General features: G+C 47.1%; 1 protein-coding gene across 6 annotated transcripts in view; it reads right to left on the reverse strand.

Moving 5' to 3' along the window:
• The window catches only part of STYXL1 (serine/threonine/tyrosine interacting like 1), a 30,479-nt gene that overhangs the window by 7,891 nt on the left and 3,007 nt on the right, over positions 1-19,581 (reverse strand). For 2 of the 6 annotated variants that reach the window (XM_061153464.1, XM_061153462.1), the window contains exons 2-6: positions 11,661-11,764; positions 10,684-10,745; positions 9,873-10,017; positions 7,089-7,234; positions 947-1,092 (exon numbers count right to left, since the gene is read on the reverse strand). In XM_061153464.1, the coding sequence (XP_061009447.1) occupies positions 947-1,092; positions 7,089-7,234; positions 9,873-10,017; positions 10,684-10,745; positions 11,661-11,763 (602 nt within the window). In that variant the 5' untranslated portion in view covers position 11,764. Of the gene's footprint in view, positions 1-946; positions 1,093-7,088; positions 7,235-9,872; positions 10,018-10,683; positions 10,746-11,660; positions 11,765-13,152; positions 13,172-18,461; positions 18,491-19,376; positions 19,531-19,581 lie in introns of those variants that run through there. The other 4 variants (XM_061153463.1, XM_061153465.1, XM_061153461.1 and 1 more) reach the window with 4 other exon arrangements.

The raw sequence follows: 19,581 nt of genomic DNA on the forward strand, positions 1-19,581 counted from the left end.
TACCAGATGTCTCACTGAACTATTGTGTTATATAAATTCTCTCTGAGCTGAATTTTATTAGCTTTTGATTAGGAACTAGAGGAAGTGGAGGCCTTGGTGATCGTGACTGGACATAGCTGGGAAGACACAGGCTGACAAGCAAGGCTGTAAAGAACTTTCCTGCTCCATGAACAATGGTGAGTGTGTGTGTGTGTGTGTGTGTGTGTATGTGTGTGTGTGTGTGTGTGTGTCCCTAGCATCAGGGAAAATCTGAGGCATAACAGTTGCTGTATCCAATGTTTGTGTCTTGCCAAAATTCATATGTTGAACCCTAATTCCCAGAGTGATGGTATTTGAAGGTGGGGCTTTGGGGAGATAATTAGCTCATGAGGGCAGAAATAGAAACCCTTATGAGTGGGATTAGTGCCCTTGTAAAAGGGACCCCTAGAGAGCTTTGCCCCTTCCACCAGGTGAGGACACAGCAAGAAGAGTCCATCCGTGAACCAACAGCAAGCCTTCATCAGACATGGAATCTGCCATCTTGGACTGCCTAGCCTCCACACCGTGAGAAAGCCCGTTGTTCGTAAGCCACTGGTCTGCAGTATTCTGTTCCAGCAGCCCAGGTGGACTAACAGAGGGGTCGCTTCTCAGAGGGCCTGAGACAGGAAAAGCAGGGTAAACCAGGATGACTTTGCATCAGAATGTCAAAGCACCAAAAAAGCGTTACTTTTGGTGAGATTTAAGTACAGGGTGTGGGGCAAGTGTCGGGTTTCAGTCTGGGGCAGAGGATGCGATGCTCATGCCAGGAAGTCAAGCGCAGGCTAGGAATAGATGAAAACAACACAGATCCCATTCCAGTGTATACTGACTTCTAAAAGCCCTTTCAATTCTATCAGTGCATGCCACTAGAGGTCTTATATAAATAAATAATACTAATATAAAAAAAATCAATGGTATTTCTACTTACAATGGCCCTGTCTCCATGGAGATGTTGACATGTGCATTGATTTTCAAATCCTTCTGAATTTTAGGGTCACAGGCTTGCTTGAAATTTCCCAGGTAGATCCTGCCTGGCATTATCTCAATAGGGTATGGCTGGAAGGCATCCAGTTCCTGAGGAGGGGATGGAGAAAGCCTGCTGTCATAATAATCCCCAGAGAAGAAGCTGTTTTTGTTTTGTCTCTTGAAATGCGGCTCAGCAAACAAGCTTAGAAAGGCAATCTGGGATAGTGAATGAGACTAACCAAATGTTCACTGCAGCACAATTTACGTAGCCAGGACATGGAAGCAACCTAAGCGTCCAACATCAGAGGAATGGATAAAGAAGGTGTGGTGCATATATACAATGGAATATTACTCGGCCATAAAAAAGAATGAAGTAACGCTGTTTGCAGCAACAATGGATGGACCTAGAAATTATTATAACTAAGTGAAATAAGTCAGAGAAAGACAAACACTATATGGTATCACTTATATGTGGAATCTTAAAAATATGATACAAAAAAACACACACATACACACAAAAAATCATATGATACAAATGAACTTACTTACAAGACAAAAACAGACTCACAGACTTTGAAAACAAACTTATGGTTATCAAAAGAGAAAGATGTAGGGGGAAGGATAAATAGGAATTTGGGATTAACATACACACACTACAATATATAAAATAGATAATCAACAAGGACCTAATGAATAGCACAAGAAACTCTTTTCAGTATTCTATAATAACCTATACAGGAAAAGAATCTCAAAAAGAGTGGATATATGTATACAAATAACTGAGCCACTTTGCTGTACCCCTTTAACTAACACCACATCCACATTGTAAAGTGACTATATCCCAATATAAAATAAAATTTAATTTAAAAAATTATGTCAAAAAAATTAAAACCAAAACTACCATTTGATCCAGCAATCCTACTTTTGGTATATATCTGAAGGAAATGAAATGACCATCTTGAAGATATATCTGCACTCCACATGATCATTTGAGCATTATTCACAAAAGATACAGAAATGACCTAGAAGTCCATCAGTGGATGAATGATACAGAAAATATGGCATGTATATACAATGGAATACTGTTCAGCCATAAAAAAGAAGGAAATCTTGTCATTTGTGACCACATGAATGGAATTTGAGGGTGCTGTGCTGAGTGAATAAGTAAAAACAAAACAAAACATTGCATGATCTCACCTACATGTGGAACTCTGAAAAAGCAAAACCCATGGTATTTCCAGGGGCTGTGGGGGTGGGAAATGGGGAGACGTTAGCCAAGGTTATAAACCTCCAGACATAAGGCGAATCAGTTCCGGGGATCTAATGTACCGCATGGTGACTACAGTTAACAACACAGTATTATATACTTGAAATTTTAAGAAAAATTTCAAGAAAGTACATCTTAAATGTTCTCATCGCTCACACACACATAAATGGTAATTGTGTGAGGTGATGGATGTGTTCATTTTACTATGGTAATCATCTTGCAACATATGAAGTGAAAGTGAAAGTGTTAGTTGCTCAGTCCTGTCCGACTCTGTGGGACCCCATGGACTGTAGCCCCTCCAGGCTCCTTTGTCTACAGGATTCTCCAGGCAAGAATACTGGAGTGGGTAGTCATTCTCTTCTCCAGGAGATCTCCCTGACCCAGAGATCAAACCCGGGTCTCCCGCATGTCAGGCAGATTCTTTACCATCTGAGCCACCAGGGAAACTGCAACATATATGTGTATCAAATCATGTTGTATGCCTTAAACTTACACAGTCTTATATGTCAATTATATCTCAATAAAGCTGGGGGGTGGATTATAAAATTTGAGTGTTTCCAAGGAAAGATTATTATAGCACCCATCAGGTGGTTAGAAACAATTATTAATAAAAATATTAATAAAAATAATTATTAAACAATTATTAATGAGACTTATAACAAGTTGGAAAACAGTCAGAGAAGCACACCAGTCTAAGATTGTTCTCAAAGCATGCCTCCAGAACTAATGAAAATTTCTCTAATGGTTCCTTGGGTGACCTCTTGTAGTTCAGATATCTGTAATAAAACAGTGGATACTTGTTTATTGTTGGCATAGACTGAAAACTTACTTGTTATATTTAGTAAAATAAAACCTAGGCATAACCTCAAAAGAAAAAAAGAAAAAGAAATCCACTAACATTGTATAAACTGATGTTTATAGAATATGATCTGGTGGTAGTGGTTGTTCAGTTGCTGAGTTGTATCTGACTCTTTGCGACCCCATAGACTGTAGCATGCCAGGCTTCCCTGTCCTTCACCATCTCCCAGAGTTTGCTCAGACTCATGTCCATTGAGTCAGTGATGCTATCTAGCCATCTCATCCTCGGCTTCCCTCTTCTCCTTTTGCCTTCAATCTTTCTCAGCATCAGGGTCTTTTCCAATGAGTTGGCTGTTTGCATCATTGGCCAAAGTAGAGGAGCTTCCGCTTCAGCATCAAATTTGGGAAACTCAGCAGTGGCCACAGGACTGAAAAAAGGTCAGTTTTCATTCCAATCCCAAAGCAGGGCAACGCCAAAGAATGTTCAAACTGTTTAGAAACCCCCTTTTTTTCATCAGTTTTCCATAGGAAATGCTAACCAATATACTTTCCAAGGTCAAACCAGTTCTAAACCACCTCTGGCTCCAAGTTTGACCCAGAAACAACACCTTAAGTACCTCAAGCTAGTGTGCAGTCCACCTGAGCCTTCCAGCGCCTTCTGGTTTCAGCACACCTCCCCTCCCAGTGAACCCACCACCAGCCCACATTCCTCCCAAACTGTCAACCTCAAAAGCTTTTTTATCAACTAGCAGACACCACTCCAAGTCAACCTTCAAGTTTGTGAGACATTCGGCCCTTCCATGTGCAGGCAGGCAGGCCCACTACCCACAAATGTGACCCAGAGCGCTCCCCAGGGTTCAGGGTGACCACTCCCTCAGGATGCCCAGCTTGCTGCAGCCAAGTGAACTCCTCCTGGTTTCATGTGGAAAATCTCACTCAATCTCACCACACATCTGTCAAGGCTCTTCCTGATGCTTTCAAACCAGCTTCCTTTCCCAGTGGTTTTAAGGGCCATAGGGGAGCGGGTGTGACATACTCTTCTCTAAACAGCTACTGCCGGTTAATTCTAGAGGACACAGTTTTGACAACCATGTTGACAAATGTAAAAGAAACCGGTATCACAAACTAACATGTCCAAATTGAGCCCACTGCCCAATTATGGTTACAGTCCATGGGGTCACAAATAGTCAGACATGACTTAGCGACTAAACAATAACAACATACAAAACAGGAAATTAGAAGTCACTCAGTCTAAAGTAGAGGAGCCATCTCAGAGTCCAAACTCTGTGCCTCCATCCCCCTGAGTTCCTTGGGGAGCAGCAGAGACACTGCTGCTTCACGTGTCAGAACACGTAACAGGAACAGAGTGGGGCTTTCACTCTTGCTCCTGAATTAGTAACAAAGGTCCCAAAGTAGGGAGAAGCCAATCTAGGAATGTACATCCTACAAGGGCCTCAAACAAGCAGCATAGAATTCACCTGTCCAGGCCCTGCTAGATACCACCAGCCACCGCCCTATCCCTCTTCCCAAACTACTTTAAAACTGGGGCAAGGACCAGTCTCAGGCGTATACATGTCAAAAGTGACCAAATTGTACATCCTAAATATGTGCTGTTTAACCTATGCCAATTCCACCTTCCTAAAACTTTAAAAGAAAAATAAAGGGGCTTCCCTGGTGATCCAGTGGTTAAGAATCTGCCTGCCATTGCAGAGGACAAGGGTTCGATCCCTGGTCTGGGAAGATCCCACATGCCACAGGGTAACTAAGCCCATGCACTGCAACTCCTGAAGCCTGCACACCTAGAGCCCGTGCTCCGCAAAAAGAGAAGCCGCTGCAACGAGAAGCCCGAGCACCTCGACAAGAGTAGCCCCTGCTCTCCGCGACTAGGGAGAGCCCATGCACAGCAACGAAGACCCAGTGCAGCCAAAAATGAATAAATATTTTTTAAAAAAGAAAAAGAAAGAAGGTGAGTTATGAGCATGTGATGTTTGCAGACAAGAAAGACCCCCTCCCGTCACTGCAAAGCCAGTAAGGACACTCCTCTGGGAGCAAAGAGGGGTGCCTGGAGGGACCCGGGAAGACCGCTGTACAGCTGCTGAGCTAAGAATCACAGCTCAGCAGAAGAAGGTGAGGAAGCCCCCTGGAGAGCGTCACACGTACACCCTGAGTTTGGGGACAGGTATGACCCCAGGTGTGGGTCCCTGCCTTTTCACACGGGCTGGTGGGAGCAGCCGCGCCAGCAAGGCCAGGAGCAGCCTCATCCCCACCGTCACACCCTCCGGGGGGCTCATTCTGGACTTCGGGTGAAGGAATGTGGATGGGGTGGGAGGTCGTGAGCTCCCAAGGGAAGGGATCTGGGGGGTATGCCTGTCAGGAATTCTCGGCTGGCTCTCTCTGAAGGATCCCTGGTAACAGATGGAAAGGAAACCAGCTTCAAAGGCCGTCATCTGTGGCACACAGAACCAGGCGGGGCAGAGTGAGAAGAGGGCACATCCCCACCACTGATAAGCAGCCAGTCACACAAGACAGGACCCACACGGACCCCCAGCACCAAAGGGACCAGGACCAGAAGAGGAGAAGTAAGCAGGTATCCCTGAAGCTACCCTACACTCCTCCCCACTCCCAGTCCCCACCCCCAGACAGTGGAAGGCTGCCCAGCTCCGCGAAGGGAGAGGAAAGAAGACCTGAGTTGAGACTAGAACGTTAAACTAGCCTAGCTTGTACTGGTCTGTTTTATTCCCTTTTAAAAAATTATTTCAAAAATACACAAAAGTAGAGAAAGTAATGTAAAATACTCCTGGATCTATCACCCTTCAGCAAACATTCATTATCAACTAATGGCCCATTTCGTTTCATACATGCCTCCAACTTCCCGACCCTCCCCAGATTATTTTGAAGGAAATTCTAGACATCATGTTATTTAATTATAAATATCTCATTATGTATCTCTAAAAGATAAAGACTCATGTTTTCAGAAACATAACCATAATAATGTCATCACAACCTAAAAAAAAATGTAACAATAATTCCTTGTTGTTGTTCAGTCGCTCAGTCCTGTCTGACTCTTTGTGACCCCATGGACTGCAGCACACCAGGCTTCCCTGTCCATCACCAATTCCCGGAGCTTGCTCAGACTCATGTCCACCGAGTCGGTGATGCCATCTAACCCTCTCACCCTCTGTCGTCCCCTTCTCCTCTTGCCCTCAATCTTTCCCAGCACCAGGGTCTTTTCCAATGAGTCAGCTCTTCGCATCAGGTGGAATTCCTTACTATCACCAAATTCCAGTTCATAGCACATTTCTCCAGTTGTTTTATAATATGATGAAACTGAAATTTTTCATAACCGAGAGTGGTCTGAAAGTATGGAATCGGCCCATGATGTTGCCCACGGCAAGAGTGAGAGCACAGCTGAAGTAATTGCTGGAAAGAATGAAACCCCTGCAGGTTCACATTCCATTTCATTCCTGACTCTTCAAGAAACCAGATGCTGTAAAATTCCCCCCAGGACGGCCCCTGTCTGCCTGTGACTGCCCCCCAGTGCTCACCTTACTCACCCTCTGGTTTGGCTCCGGACACCTTGTGTAACACCTTGGCCACACCTTGTTATAACCCTTGCCTCCCCCATCAGACAAAGGACTCCTTGTAGGCAGGGGCTGCTACCTCACCCTTTCGTTGTATCCTCTGGACCCAGCCAGGGTCTGTGAGGCCAGACGGCTAAGGATGGCCCTGCCTGTGTGGCTTTGACCACAACCCATCACCCAGAACCCCCCGCCGCGGATCCCTGCTCTCTCAACTGGCCTCATCGATGAAACACCACGCTGGCTTCTGCCTCCATCTGGCACTTATAAATTCATCACACTGGACTGGACTGGACCTCCTGGCTGCCCGAGTTCATTCCCAAGTCATCGTCAACATCTCTTCCATCATTTCCACATCATCTGTCCCCTCCTCTTTCTCCAGCCCTGCCCCCTTCCCCTCTGGTCCCCAGGGAAAGGCCACGCTCCCACCCGGGCCTGCCTGTGCTCAGTGCCCAGCTTACCTGAGGCATCCAGATGATCTTCTGTGTCCGGAAGAAGTGGTACCTGGCCGAGAAGTGCTCGTAGCCTCCTCTCAGGATAAGGATGGGGTGGCGGGTGAGGTGGGTTAGGGTTCTGCCACACTCCACAGCCGCTCCAAGCACTATTCCTAAGAGCAGAGACCAAAGAGACAACTGTCCGCTGTGTGCTCACTGTTTGCCTGGAGGCCCAGTGGACAGGCACTCCACTCTGAAAGACAATTATCGAGGAAACTGAATGAATATAAACAAAGATGAAAGCCACAACTAAAATTTAAAAAGCAATTCACTGCCAAGTAAGCTGATCTTTGTAAATGCCAAGATTTCATTTTCGTTTCCATATTGTTGCAAGGAAGGACGATCCAACATAAGTGAAATGCATATGTGTATATGAAAGTGAAAGTCACTTGGTTGTGTCCAACTCTTTGCAACCGCATGGACTATACAGTTCATGGAATGCTCCAGGCCAACATATTGGAGTGGGTAGCCTTTCCCTTCTCCAGGGGATCTTCCCAAGCCAGGGATCAAACCCAGGTCTCCCACATTGCAGGTGGATTGTTTACCAGCTGAGCCACATATGTGTATATACAATATCGTAAATGATACCACACAATTCATCTAAAGTATAGAAATTAATGTTTTTAATATATTCGCAGTTGTGTAACCATCACTGCAGTCAATTTCAGAACATTTTAATCACCTCCAAAAGAAACCATGTACCATTTAGAGGGTTTCATTTCTCACTTCCCTGAAAACATTCAGTTCTAGGCAACCACTAACCTAATTTCTTATGGATTGACCTATTCTGGACATTTTATAGAAAAGGAATTAGACAAATGTGGTGTTTTGTGTCTGGTTTCTTTCACTGGGCATGATGTTGTCAAAGTTCATCTATGTTGCAGCAAGTGTCAGCACGCCATCCTTTTTCATAGCGAATAATATTCCTCTGCATGGCTCTCCATCTTTGGTTTATCCACTGATCTGTGGATGAATATTTCAGGTGTTTCCATTTTGTGGCTATTATAAGACTGCCAGGAACACCCATGTACAGGGTTTTACATGCACATGTTTAATTTCTCTCTGGTATATACTATGGACAAAGAATGTTGCTTGCCATATCAGTAAACAAAGAACACTGTGGCCATCAAGCCATTGGCCACTGCAGTTGTTCCTGACTGTGCAATCTTCCCTGAGTAAGCAAATTATAAGTGTGTGGTTTTGGGGGTTTGTTCTGTGATTGTGATTTCTTTCCGAGTGAGGATGGCAGCTCCACAGTACAAAAGTGAGGTCAGGTAGAGCACAGTGGGGATTGTTTTTAGCGACCACCATTCCTAGGACTTCAGGGTTCAGCTGACAATCCTAGGATTGCAGACCAGGGATGAGTGTAGAGAAGAGGGGACAATTTCCTGGCTAAGGACCTCCTAAGAAAACTAGTTTTATTACAGGTAGAAGCCTAACGCCACCCAGTGGCCACTGGTATGAATGCCCAGCCCATGGAACTCATCCACCCATATCAGTCACTGAGCCAGCAAGCAGCAGCAATGTGTGGCCAGCTCAAAGCAGGGGCTGAATGGAGAATGCAGTGGAGCCTCAGTGAAGCAGACTGGGACTGGCCACAGCCCAGCTCAAGGATGCAGTGACTGCACCGTTCTCCAGGATTCAGGCCGTGGGAGACCAGACACAGCCCAGGCTTGAATCCTGGCCCCACCACTTACTAGGTGTGGTGGTTTAAAAACTTTTCCCACAAACGCTTTCAAATGCCTCCCTTTAGTTTAATTCCCCTCTCCTTGAGGGTAGGCTGTTCTCAGTGACTCGCTTCTAATGAACTTGCTTCTAGTATTCCCGTCTCAAGACCAGGTCATAAATAGGTGTGTGGCTGTCCCCTTCTCTCCCTGTCTTGGCCCACTCTCTCTGGGGAAAGCAGCTGCCCTGTCGTGAGGCCGTCTAAGCAGCCCTCGGCGCAAGTTCACGCAGTGAGGAACGCAGGACTCCTGGCTATCCCCACGGGAGTGACCATCTCGGAGGCCCATCGTCCTGGCCCCATCTCACCTTCACGGGACAGCAGTCTGGCTGACATCATGTCTACAGCCTCAGGACAGGTGAGAACCTCCCAGCTAAGTGCTCCCGAATTCCACAGAAACAAACAGACAACTAATGATTATGGTATTAAACTACTGAGTTTGGGAGTAATTTGTTACACAGCAGTAGAAACCCACGGTCCCAAACATGGGGAACAAGTTATTTCACCTTCCTGGACTCCAATTTCTTCCTCTATAAAATGGAGACATTACTTACTAGGAGCCAACTTTCCACGGTCTTTCATGTTTCTACAAGTCCTTTGAACCAAGGCACTGACTTTTCAAGGATATCTGTAATAAACAGCCTTGGATGATAGAGACAGTTCCTCCCTCCAGAATCAAGGGCAGGCAGGCTGTCTGCATGTTTGTTAGAAAAGATTTAGGCCCCCTAAGCTCAGAGTTCTCGAACAATACCACCCACTGCTTTCTGGCTACTTCCATTGCTCTGAGAAATAAAGTCTTTTATCTATGACCCAGGATCCTCAGGTCTTGCGCCAGCATCCATGAAACCATGGCAGGCTCACTTGTCACCTTGCAAAGAAGGAAACATCCCAGACCCTTCCCACGTTGGTTCTGACTCTGCCATTCCCATAGGGCTGTTCTATAGAGATGGCCCAGGCAGAGCTCCCGGCATGTGGCAAAAGCGCTCAATAACTTAACTCTTATTCTTGCTGCTCTGGTAAAGACTCACTGTGCTTGCCATCGTCAGCGTTGTCATCGTCACTGCTTTCGTCTTTCAGCATTAGCTCCAGGGAGATGGTGCTGTTATCGTATACCACACAGTATTCCACACACTCCAGATCCACAGATTCCGGGATTAGATATTTGCCTGCCCTCTAAAGAAACCACCGGAGAAGCCTGTTGGCGGGTGGGTTAGGCTAAGCCCACACGCCCTGCACTCCACCACCGGGAGGAGCCAAGGTGGGACAGCGCCCCCTTCCTTGACCACACACAGGCCCGGAAGCCCTGAGAGTGGACCAGAGAGGCTGCCATGTTCCAAGAGTCTTCCACACCCACAGTCCCTCCTGGAGAAGCTGTCCACGGCTGATTGGACCAGAGATGATAGCCTTCCCAAAGAACAGTGGTCTAGTGACCAGCCCACAGCCGATTAGGAGCCCTGGCACAAGTGCTGAGAGAGTAACCGTGGCTGCCTGAACTACTGACATCCTCTGCAGAAGGGTGTGGGCGATGGAGACCAAATCCAAAATCTGCCATGAAGAGGGCAGTAAGCAGACAGGCTTGAATGGACAAAAGTCACAACCCCGGGGTCCGTAACATTGCCTGGCACATCAAAGAATTAAATCAACATTTGCTTAATGAAGCTGTTGACCATGGGGACAGGGAGAAACCTCAGGGAGTGTGTGACACTGTCAGAGACCCTCGTGGTGGACGCACGGGGTCCTGCCTCTGCCGCCCACAGTGTCCTCGGATAAAATCTCCCATTCTTCCAGCCCTCCAGTAAGGTAGCCCGTCTGCCCCACATTCGGGCTCTGTCGGTATACCTTCTTCACAAGGAGGGCTGTAATCACGTGGCTTTCATCATACTCCCGCTTGGACCGCACATCTGAAAAGGAAAAGTATCGAATGAGTAACTGCTTTTGCAAAGGAACACGTGACCAACGAGAGCATTAAAATATGTTAAAGTAAAACAATGAGCCAGAAACAGAGAAAATAGCTCTAATACAAATAACTAACAAAATCTTGTATCCAGAATTTATAAAGAACTTACAAATCAATGGGGGAAAAAAAAATACAGACATCTGAAGACATCTTTACCTTCAGAAACAGCTCTAGAGTACATCCAAATGGACTCCTGCCTTTGTGAAGTGTCTGCCTAAGGACACTCAAGGCCGCCAAAGAACTTACTGCTTGCTCCAGCTGACACCTGAAGACAGGGCCCCTGTCCCCCACCTCTGAGGAGGGTAAGAGCCTAATTTCGATAAGCACCAGTTAGCAAGGCCCCTTGGGTTTCACATGGTCCAACTCCCAACCCAGTTTGTAGTTTTTCACTTCCCTGACTCTGAGCCCCACGTTCCCCCTCTCTACTCCTTCACTCTCCATCTCAAAGGCCTCTGTGCAAACCGGAGTCCTGTTCACTCTGGGCTCTTCCCTATTGCAATAGTGCACTACCGATTAAATTCTGCTTCCCCTTTGTTTATCTTTGACATGATCTAATAACAAAAATGAACCAACTACACTCTAGCTCCAGGCAACAACATAAGTGAATCTTCATCGCATAGTCTTGAGCAAAGGTCAGAGACATGGTCTATCTGGCTTAAAAACAAGTGAAACTGGGACTTCCCTGGTGGTCCAGTGGTTAAGAAGCCCTCTTCCAAAGCAGGGGGTGCAGGTTTGATCCCTAAGATTTCACATGCTGTGGAACAACTAAGGCCACACACTACAAAGGGAGAGTCTGCGCACCACAGTGGAAGATCCCACCTGCCACAGCTAAGAGCTGGCACAGCCATAAAGTACTTACCCAATAAACAGAGGTAGTTGGGTTCAGTTAATCTGGATAGTTTTGTGACCTGATTCAAGATGTTGTAAAGCTCTGTTGGTTCACACAAAACCAAACCGGTCATCCTACAGGAAAGAATAAATAATGTATTAATAAAAGCTTAGTGGAAAAAAAAAAGTTTAGTGAAATGAAAGTCACTCAGTCGTATCTGACTCTTTGTGACCCCATGGACTGTATAGTCCATGGAATTCTCCAGGCCAGAATACTGGAGGTGGGTAGCCTTTCCCTTCTCCAGGGGATCTTCCCAACCCAGGGATCGAACCCAGGTCTCCTGCATTGCGGGCAGATTCTTTACCAGCTGAGCCATAAGGGTAGCCCAAGAAAACTGGCGTGGGTAGCTTATCTCTTCTCCAGCGGATCTTCCCAACTCAGGAATGGAACCATGGTCTCCTGCATTGTAGGCAAATTCTTTACCAACTGAGCTATCAGGGAAGCCCAAAAGCTTAGCACATCTTTCTATTTTAGATGAATGACTACCAAGTCACAAAATTAAACTTTCTTAACATGTGTTCAAGGTGAAAATAATCATCAAAGTGATCAAGGAAACTTCAAAAACTTATAGTGAAATGTGTGTAGGGGAGATAAACGTTGCACACAACGTATCTGAATAAAACAGGCTGTAAAACAGTCACCAATTCATTTCTTCTTTCAGTAAATCATCACTGAATAACTACTACATGCCAGGCGCTGGAAATAACTGGTCAACTAGACCTACCCTTATGAGGATTACAGTCCAGCATGGAAAGCAGACATTGGACAAACAAATGCTTTGTTAAGTAGGGAAAGCCTTATAAAAGGGTCAGCATCCAGCGCCACGGGAGGTGGCCACAGGAGGGCACCTAGTCGGTGGGCTGGCGGGGGGGGGGTGGTCAGAGAAGGGCTATCTGAGATGTGACAGCTGAGACAGGAGGTTAGGCAAGACTTAGGCAGGTGGAGGAGACAGAGAGGATGAAGGAGGTGGGAACACTCCTGAGAGCAGGAGGGAACTTAGCACCTGAGGTTTCAAAAGGAGCCTGGGACAGTGGGAAGAGAGTGATGATGAAGACCCTGGGGAGGCTGATGCAGGTCCCTCATGAGAGGTCTTGGGGCTTGTTGTAAAGATTGTGGTGCTTCGTGGAAGGTGGGGCATCGCTCACTTGTACTGACAGAACTGCCTGGCCAGCCGGGGCTGTGGCTCCTGCTTACAGGGCCGCTTTTGGTTCCTGGGCACGACTGTCTCTGCGGCCCCCTGGACACTAAGTGGGGAAGGCTGGGCCTGTGCGGCAGCCTCCTGCAAGGAGGTTACCTTTTAGCCAGGGAGGGAGCAACCAGGAGCAGCCAGCAGACCTCTGCAGGCCAGTCAAGTCCAGGGACAATCTTGCTCAAGTGGACAGTTAGGGTCCACTTCAGAACTACCACTACAATGCTCCCCAGAAAGGCTAAACCCTCGACTTGGGCCCTGGAACCTTCTCACCTCCTCCAGCACCTCAGTTCTCAGCCTCCCCTCCAACACCGTCAATTTCGGTCTCCATGTCGGTCATTCCCAGTGGCACGCCAGCATCCTCTGTGCCTGTCTCTGTTCCCTTTGATAGCCGAGATCTCTCAAAAGGGATGTGTCTACATGGCCTCCACTTCCCTACCTCTGAACTCTAGTCTGAACCCCTGTTGTTCCACTTATTCTTGGCTGCCTGACCTCAGGGAATGATTAGCCTGTCTGTGCCTCAGTTTCTGCCTCTGTAAAATGGGGTTAAAAATAGTATTGCCATTTCTGTAGAACAAGGATAATAGTACTTCTTGTGTGTGGATCAATGAAATTACACACGGAAGACATTCTGAGCAGGGAGGAAGTGCTCAGAAATTGTTAGTTATTGGTACAAACTTCTCCCCTGGAACTTCTAACCCCAAACCACAGAACCTGCTCTTATCAAGGTCATCACAAATACTCCTCCTGCCTAATCCATTTAGTCATTCCTCTGTAACCCACTTGAATGCCTCCTTCCCCAAACACTCCCCGCTCCCAGGAACCCCCACTCTCTAGGCTTCCCGCTTCCCTCTCAGATGGCTCCTATTCCAACCCTCCCCATGAGCACACCCTCGGACACAGTCATCTCCCCTCTTCTCTACCTACACTCTCACTCTGAGACAGAGCTTCTCGGCCTTGGCACCACTGACATGTGCAGCCAGGTATTTCTTGGTTGTGGGGTTGACCTGTGCACCATAGGATGTTTAGCAGGATCCCCAGCCTCTACCAGGAGATGCCAGTACCAACTCCCACCCTCCAATTACAAGTGTTTCCAGACATCACCAAATGTCCCCTGCAAGAAGGGCAAAGTCACCATTAGTCAACAACCACCACTCCCCTAGAGTCTAGGGGATTCATCTAGTCCCTTGAATACCTCCCTGTATACCAATGACTCCCAAATCATAGCCTCTGCTTGACCTCTCCACTGACCTCCATACGCCATGTGGATGCCTGACAGGTAGCTCAAGTATAATGTGGCCAGAAAAGAAGGTTTAAATTACAGAGGCCCACATCTCCAATATCTTCTTGTCTTTTAGTCTTCCCTGTCTCAATAAACAGCACCATTATTCACCAAGTTACTCGAGGTCACATATCTAATCCTTCATTTCCCTTCCATTAGCTCCCACCTATTAGCTCTACTATCTAAATATATTGGGCTTCCTCGGTGGCTTGGTGATAAAGAATATGCCTGCCAAGGTAGGAGACGCAGGTTCGAGCCCTGGGTCAGGAAGATCCCCTGGCGAAGGAAATGGCAAACCACTCCAGTATTCTTGCCTGGAAAACCCATGGACAGAGGAACCTGGTGGGTTACAGTGCATGGGGTCCCAAAAGAGTCAAACATGACTTAGTGACTAAGCAACACCTAAATAGATATATTCCAAGCCCATCTCCAGGGCTAACATTCTAGACCAAAGTACTAGCATCTCTCTCCCAAGGATGCAATACTTCCCAATTGGGCTTCTTGCTTCTGCTTTCTCCCTATAGTCTAAACTTCACATGGCAGTCAGGGTGATCTTTGTGAAGTATGAGTTCATTGTCTTCATCTGCACTACTGTACTCACTTGTTTGCTTATTTTCATCATCAGTCTCTTCATAGTGGGATGTATGGCTCATAAGAGTGGGGACCTTGCCCTTCCTGTTCACTGCAGTATCCCCACAGTAGCCAGGACTTGTGATGCAGACCAATGCTCAATAAGCATGTGTTTAACGAATACATTATTACTAGTCACCATTCCTGCCTTCACCAATGGGCCCATCCTGACCTAATGCCATATATCTAGATGCCACACACAGAGCCCTCCTACAGGACCTCCCAACTCATACCCCCAGGTCCTCTGCCTCTGAAAGTCCTGACCTCAGGCCATTTTGGAGGTGGTGAGCATCAGGGAAAGGGGATGGATTGTGTCCAGTCCCCAAACTTCATGAAGCCAACCAAAAAGCTGGCTCCTAACATACCTGGTTGATCACTCAGAGTCCATCCTCACCCTTCCACCTGCTTCTCCCCATGACAACCTCCATCTCTTCATTCACTAGTTAAGAGACTGTCTCTGGGCTTTCAGGTAAAACCTAGTCCAGCCCCAGGAAACAACAACTTCTGACATCTCTCCTTCCCAAAGGGCGCACTCTCCCTTGCCAGGCAAGATCTGTCTCACCTGCTGGCAAACTTCAGGAGGGTATGCACTGTCCTGACCCTAGCAGCACCCTTCTGAGAGAAGACACAGCCTGTGAGCCACAGTGAGGAGCGCCACTGGACTGGGCGGGCAGAGGGCTGGACACAGCTAACAGCCCTTCCAGCACAACTCCAAACTTGTTTTTGTTTCTTTTTTTGACCACACTGAGCATCACGAGGCATCATAGTTCCCTGACTCGGGATCGAACCTGTGCCCCTGGCAGTGGAAACATGGAGTCCTAATCACAGGACCACCAGGGAATTCCTGCTCCAAACTCTGAAGGGTATGAAAGGTTCTTGGCTCCACCATTTAGGTCCTAAGAATATTTTGATATTGAGCTTTTATATAAAACCATAAAACAAATACTGATGAGGTGCTCAGCCGGGCTTGTGCCCCACCTTCTGCTCCTGACATGGGATCCTGGATATGATCAAGCTCTTAACCCAGCTTTGTTTTCACTCCCTGACCTCTGGCTGGCCTGGAGGACTGAAGGCTTTGCTCCCAACTCAGAACTGCCACCATTGGCATCTCCGCTCTTGGGGGCTGCTGGCCAGCAGCTTCAGGCTGCCTCTGCTGTCACCGGTCCACCACCTCCTAGCTGCTCTGCTGGCATGGAACTTGGGAAGCCAAATCCTTTGATGTTCAGCAGGTATGGGCCACAGCTGAAAATTAAGCTATATAAACATAGTTCTATTTTAAAATTTATGTCCCCTTTTTCCAATATTCTAGAGCCCCTAGAGGAAAATAAAACTGTCATACAGGTTGGACAGTTAACATCTTTCTAATTCTTCATTTTAGCTCCAAGGATCTGAAAGATTTAAAATACTTCACTTGAGTAAAATACTTCACTTGTGGTACAATTTTAGTGTTGAAGAGAAGATAAGCTAGCACAGAATATGTGCACCTAAGAACAAAAATTTGACAGCTCATGGCTGTGGTCCGAAGCCTATTGTAAGGAACAAAATGGTCGGTATATGTGCATGTGTATGGCTTGTGTGGGGGTGCAGCAAGGAGGGTATCAGTGTATTTCCTATATTGTGCATAAAGACATACAATGAAGAACTAGCAAAATTAATCTATAGTGACAGAAATCAGGAAGTCAGGTATTTATATTTTCTGGGGGACTGGGACATAAGAAAACTTTCTGGAATAAAGAAAATGTTCCTATAGCTTGTTTTGGGTAGTGGTTACAAGACTACAAACTGTCAAAACTATCAAACTACACACTTAAGATGTGTATACTGTATCATATGTAAACTACATGGCAATTTTTTTAATCCCCTGAAATATGAGGACACTTCTCTACATTGGGTGGGGATGGCCCAATAAAGAATATGGGAGGTAGGGGTTCCCTGCCCTAGAGATGCCGACAGGGGCTGACTGACCTGGAAGGGATGGGGAGAAGCCCCAACCCCAGATGTAGCAGTGAACATGAGAATCTGACTCAAGTTCCTCTCCTATGGCCTCAACTCTCCCCTCTACAGGGACAACTTCAGCCCTGGCCTCTCTCAGGGGTTTCAATCCCATATTTCCTCTTGGAGTAATCCCCCAGGTGTCCACTAATATTTTTATGTGGACAATTCATCACCACTTCCAATTCAGCCCATCTAAAATAGAGCTCTTTACTTTTTCTCCACACAGCTCTCCTTCCACACAACTTCTCTCAGGCTGAGTTTCCACAGCACTTTTATTTAAATCCAGATGGGCACAAACAATTCTTATCAATTCTTCCCTCTCCTTCATTGGTCCCACTTCCCCATTTCTAAAACTACCATCATAACTCAGATTATTTATCATCTCCTAAGACTCTTGCAGCACAGAAGCTGCAAGAACAAGGTTAGTCTCTCAAAATACTATGGAAGATAAGCCTCCTGAACAACCTCCCTGCCCTGCACATTTTTCCCTTGGAATCTTTGACATACCAAGGTCAGTATAATCTTCCTCAAACACAGTTCTGCTGGCATCACAAAAGCCTCTGATAAACACTTGCTTCCCAAGGAATAACTCAGCTAACAGGCATAAGCCCTGCACAATCTAGGTTTTCCAGTCTTGTATCTAAAACCACTTGACTCTCCCCAAATTCAGAAACTCACTCTCAACCTGGTCAGGTGCTGGACAATAAAGAGATGAAAGCACCTGACTGCACGATGCCCTCAGTTCTAGTGGTAAGATACACGGGTGAACAATGAACAAGAGAACACTGTCAGCGATACAATAAAGGACACTGTTCTCATGTCCCAACTCCCAACAGAAATTATCTGTTCACTGTCCCCTCCTCCAGGTTTTCCTTTGGGCTTTTTTCCCTTTCTTGCTCATCTGAACACTTTCTATTGTTAACTGCCCAACTCCCAGTGCCCCTCCTTTGGGAACTCCAAAGCCCATGTGTGTGCATCTCTCCCTCCTGTGGAGCTGAATGGTCTCACTCTTGTTCTTCTTTTACATCTCAGCTTAGAGGTTTCATCCTCCAAAGTCCTCTCTCACATAGCCCCCACCTCCACCCCAAATCTGAGTTAGATAGACCTCCTTTATGAAGGAAAGCAACACGGCTCAAAATAGCCTGGAGTTAAAACTCCCCTCCAATGGTGGGGTCTTCCCCACCATTCTATACAGAACAAAGAACTCCCCGCCCCCCCCCCTCACCCCCCGAAGGAAGGAATGGACATTAAGATTGATTACGTCCAGCTCCCAGCCGGTCTCAGTCTCCGGCCGGTCTCAGGAATTCCTTGCCCCAGTTGTTAAAAGTTAACTAATCCAAACAATCTTGAAGAAAAACAGACCCCTCAAGACAATGTATTTCCGCATCTATGTTGCCTATATATACCTCCTCTTTTCTCCACTTAGGGCAGCAGCACTCATCTGACTGCTGCCCCTTCTCTCCTCATTAAAGGTCATCTGTTCCTGTAGAGTATCGGTCTCATTCTTTCTCCAAACCTCGCTTTCTCTGACTCCCTTAACCTACACTTTGTGTTCCCACAGCCCCTCCTAATTCTCTAGTGTTGCCCATGTCATGCTGCTTGCAATGTACCTGCCTCCCTCACTAGACTGACTGTGAGCTCCTTAAAGGCAGAAAATGTGTGGATCCTTGCTCACCTGTGAAGCAAGTGATCTTAGTAGCTCAATGAACGAATGGAAAGGAGGCAGGAAAGAGTAAGCCCGTCATCACACACGCCCTCCTACTTATATGTTCGTCAGCACTTGGGCTAACTGCTCTTTTTCACCTCCTGCTTCCCCGTTCCCAAGTAGGCTGTCATTGGTTCCCCCTCGCTGGGTTTGCACACTTCTCCAAGGTAACAGCCTGCAACACACCTCCCTGCCCCACTTGACCCTGAACTTTTTGAGGGCAGGGAGGTCTCTGCACCCCCAGAAAAGAGCAGCAGGGCAAAGGAAGCTTCTAAGTATGCTGATACATTTGAATGGTAAACTTCTAATGAGCAAAAACCATGTCTTGACTTTCTCTGTGGTGGACTCTGAACAAATCCACTTTAACTGTGCTCAACATGGTTTCTTGGCTCCTAAAGCGGAAACAATGTGACCAGGTGGACAGCACGGCTGGGCTGACCAGAGGTGAAGGGACAGCGTGACTTTGCAAGTTCTATCACCTGGATACCTGTTACCGCATCTATAACGTCTAGCGATGAGTCAGTGCTCAGGCTCTGTCATTCTCGGGAGTGGTGTCCCTAAAGCTTTGTAAACTTAACAGAAGGTCCTGGGCATCGGGAGAGACGACAAGTGGGCGGACTGTGTGTGATCAGGGGTGGTGCACAGGAACGACAGATTAGAGGAGCCCCCATCCTCCACCTCAATCCCGGGGCTCTCAACCTCCGCTCCCCCATTTCCTTTCCAGAGCTTTCCAGAGCTCGAAGCCCCTCCAGTCCCCAGGGACAAGATGGGTGGGTTTGGCTGAACTGGCGCAGGGGAAGGATGGCTCAGATCGCACCCATTCCGTCGGGCCTCCGACCTGACCTCGGCCGGTCCCCCTGTCAGAGCCTCTGTCTGGGGCCCCACCTGCAAAATGGCTCCTCTAAGGCTCTCCAAGCCTACAGCCCGTCTTCTTCCACCTCTCGAGTGCGGACTCTCCCTCCCACTCTGACCGCGTCTGCCTCACGGGCCGCACGCAACACGACCCGCGCTATGACCCAGCTCAGGGCTGCGCTCCGGGTAGCACCCTTCAGCGGGCCTCCCCTAAAGCCCGGATGTGGCCGAGACACCG

The sequence above is a fragment of the Dama dama genome, chromosome 10, assembly GCF_033118175.1.
Source record: "Dama dama isolate Ldn47 chromosome 10, ASM3311817v1, whole genome shotgun sequence".
NCBI classification, from domain to species: Eukaryota; Metazoa; Chordata; class Mammalia; order Artiodactyla; family Cervidae; genus Dama; species Dama dama.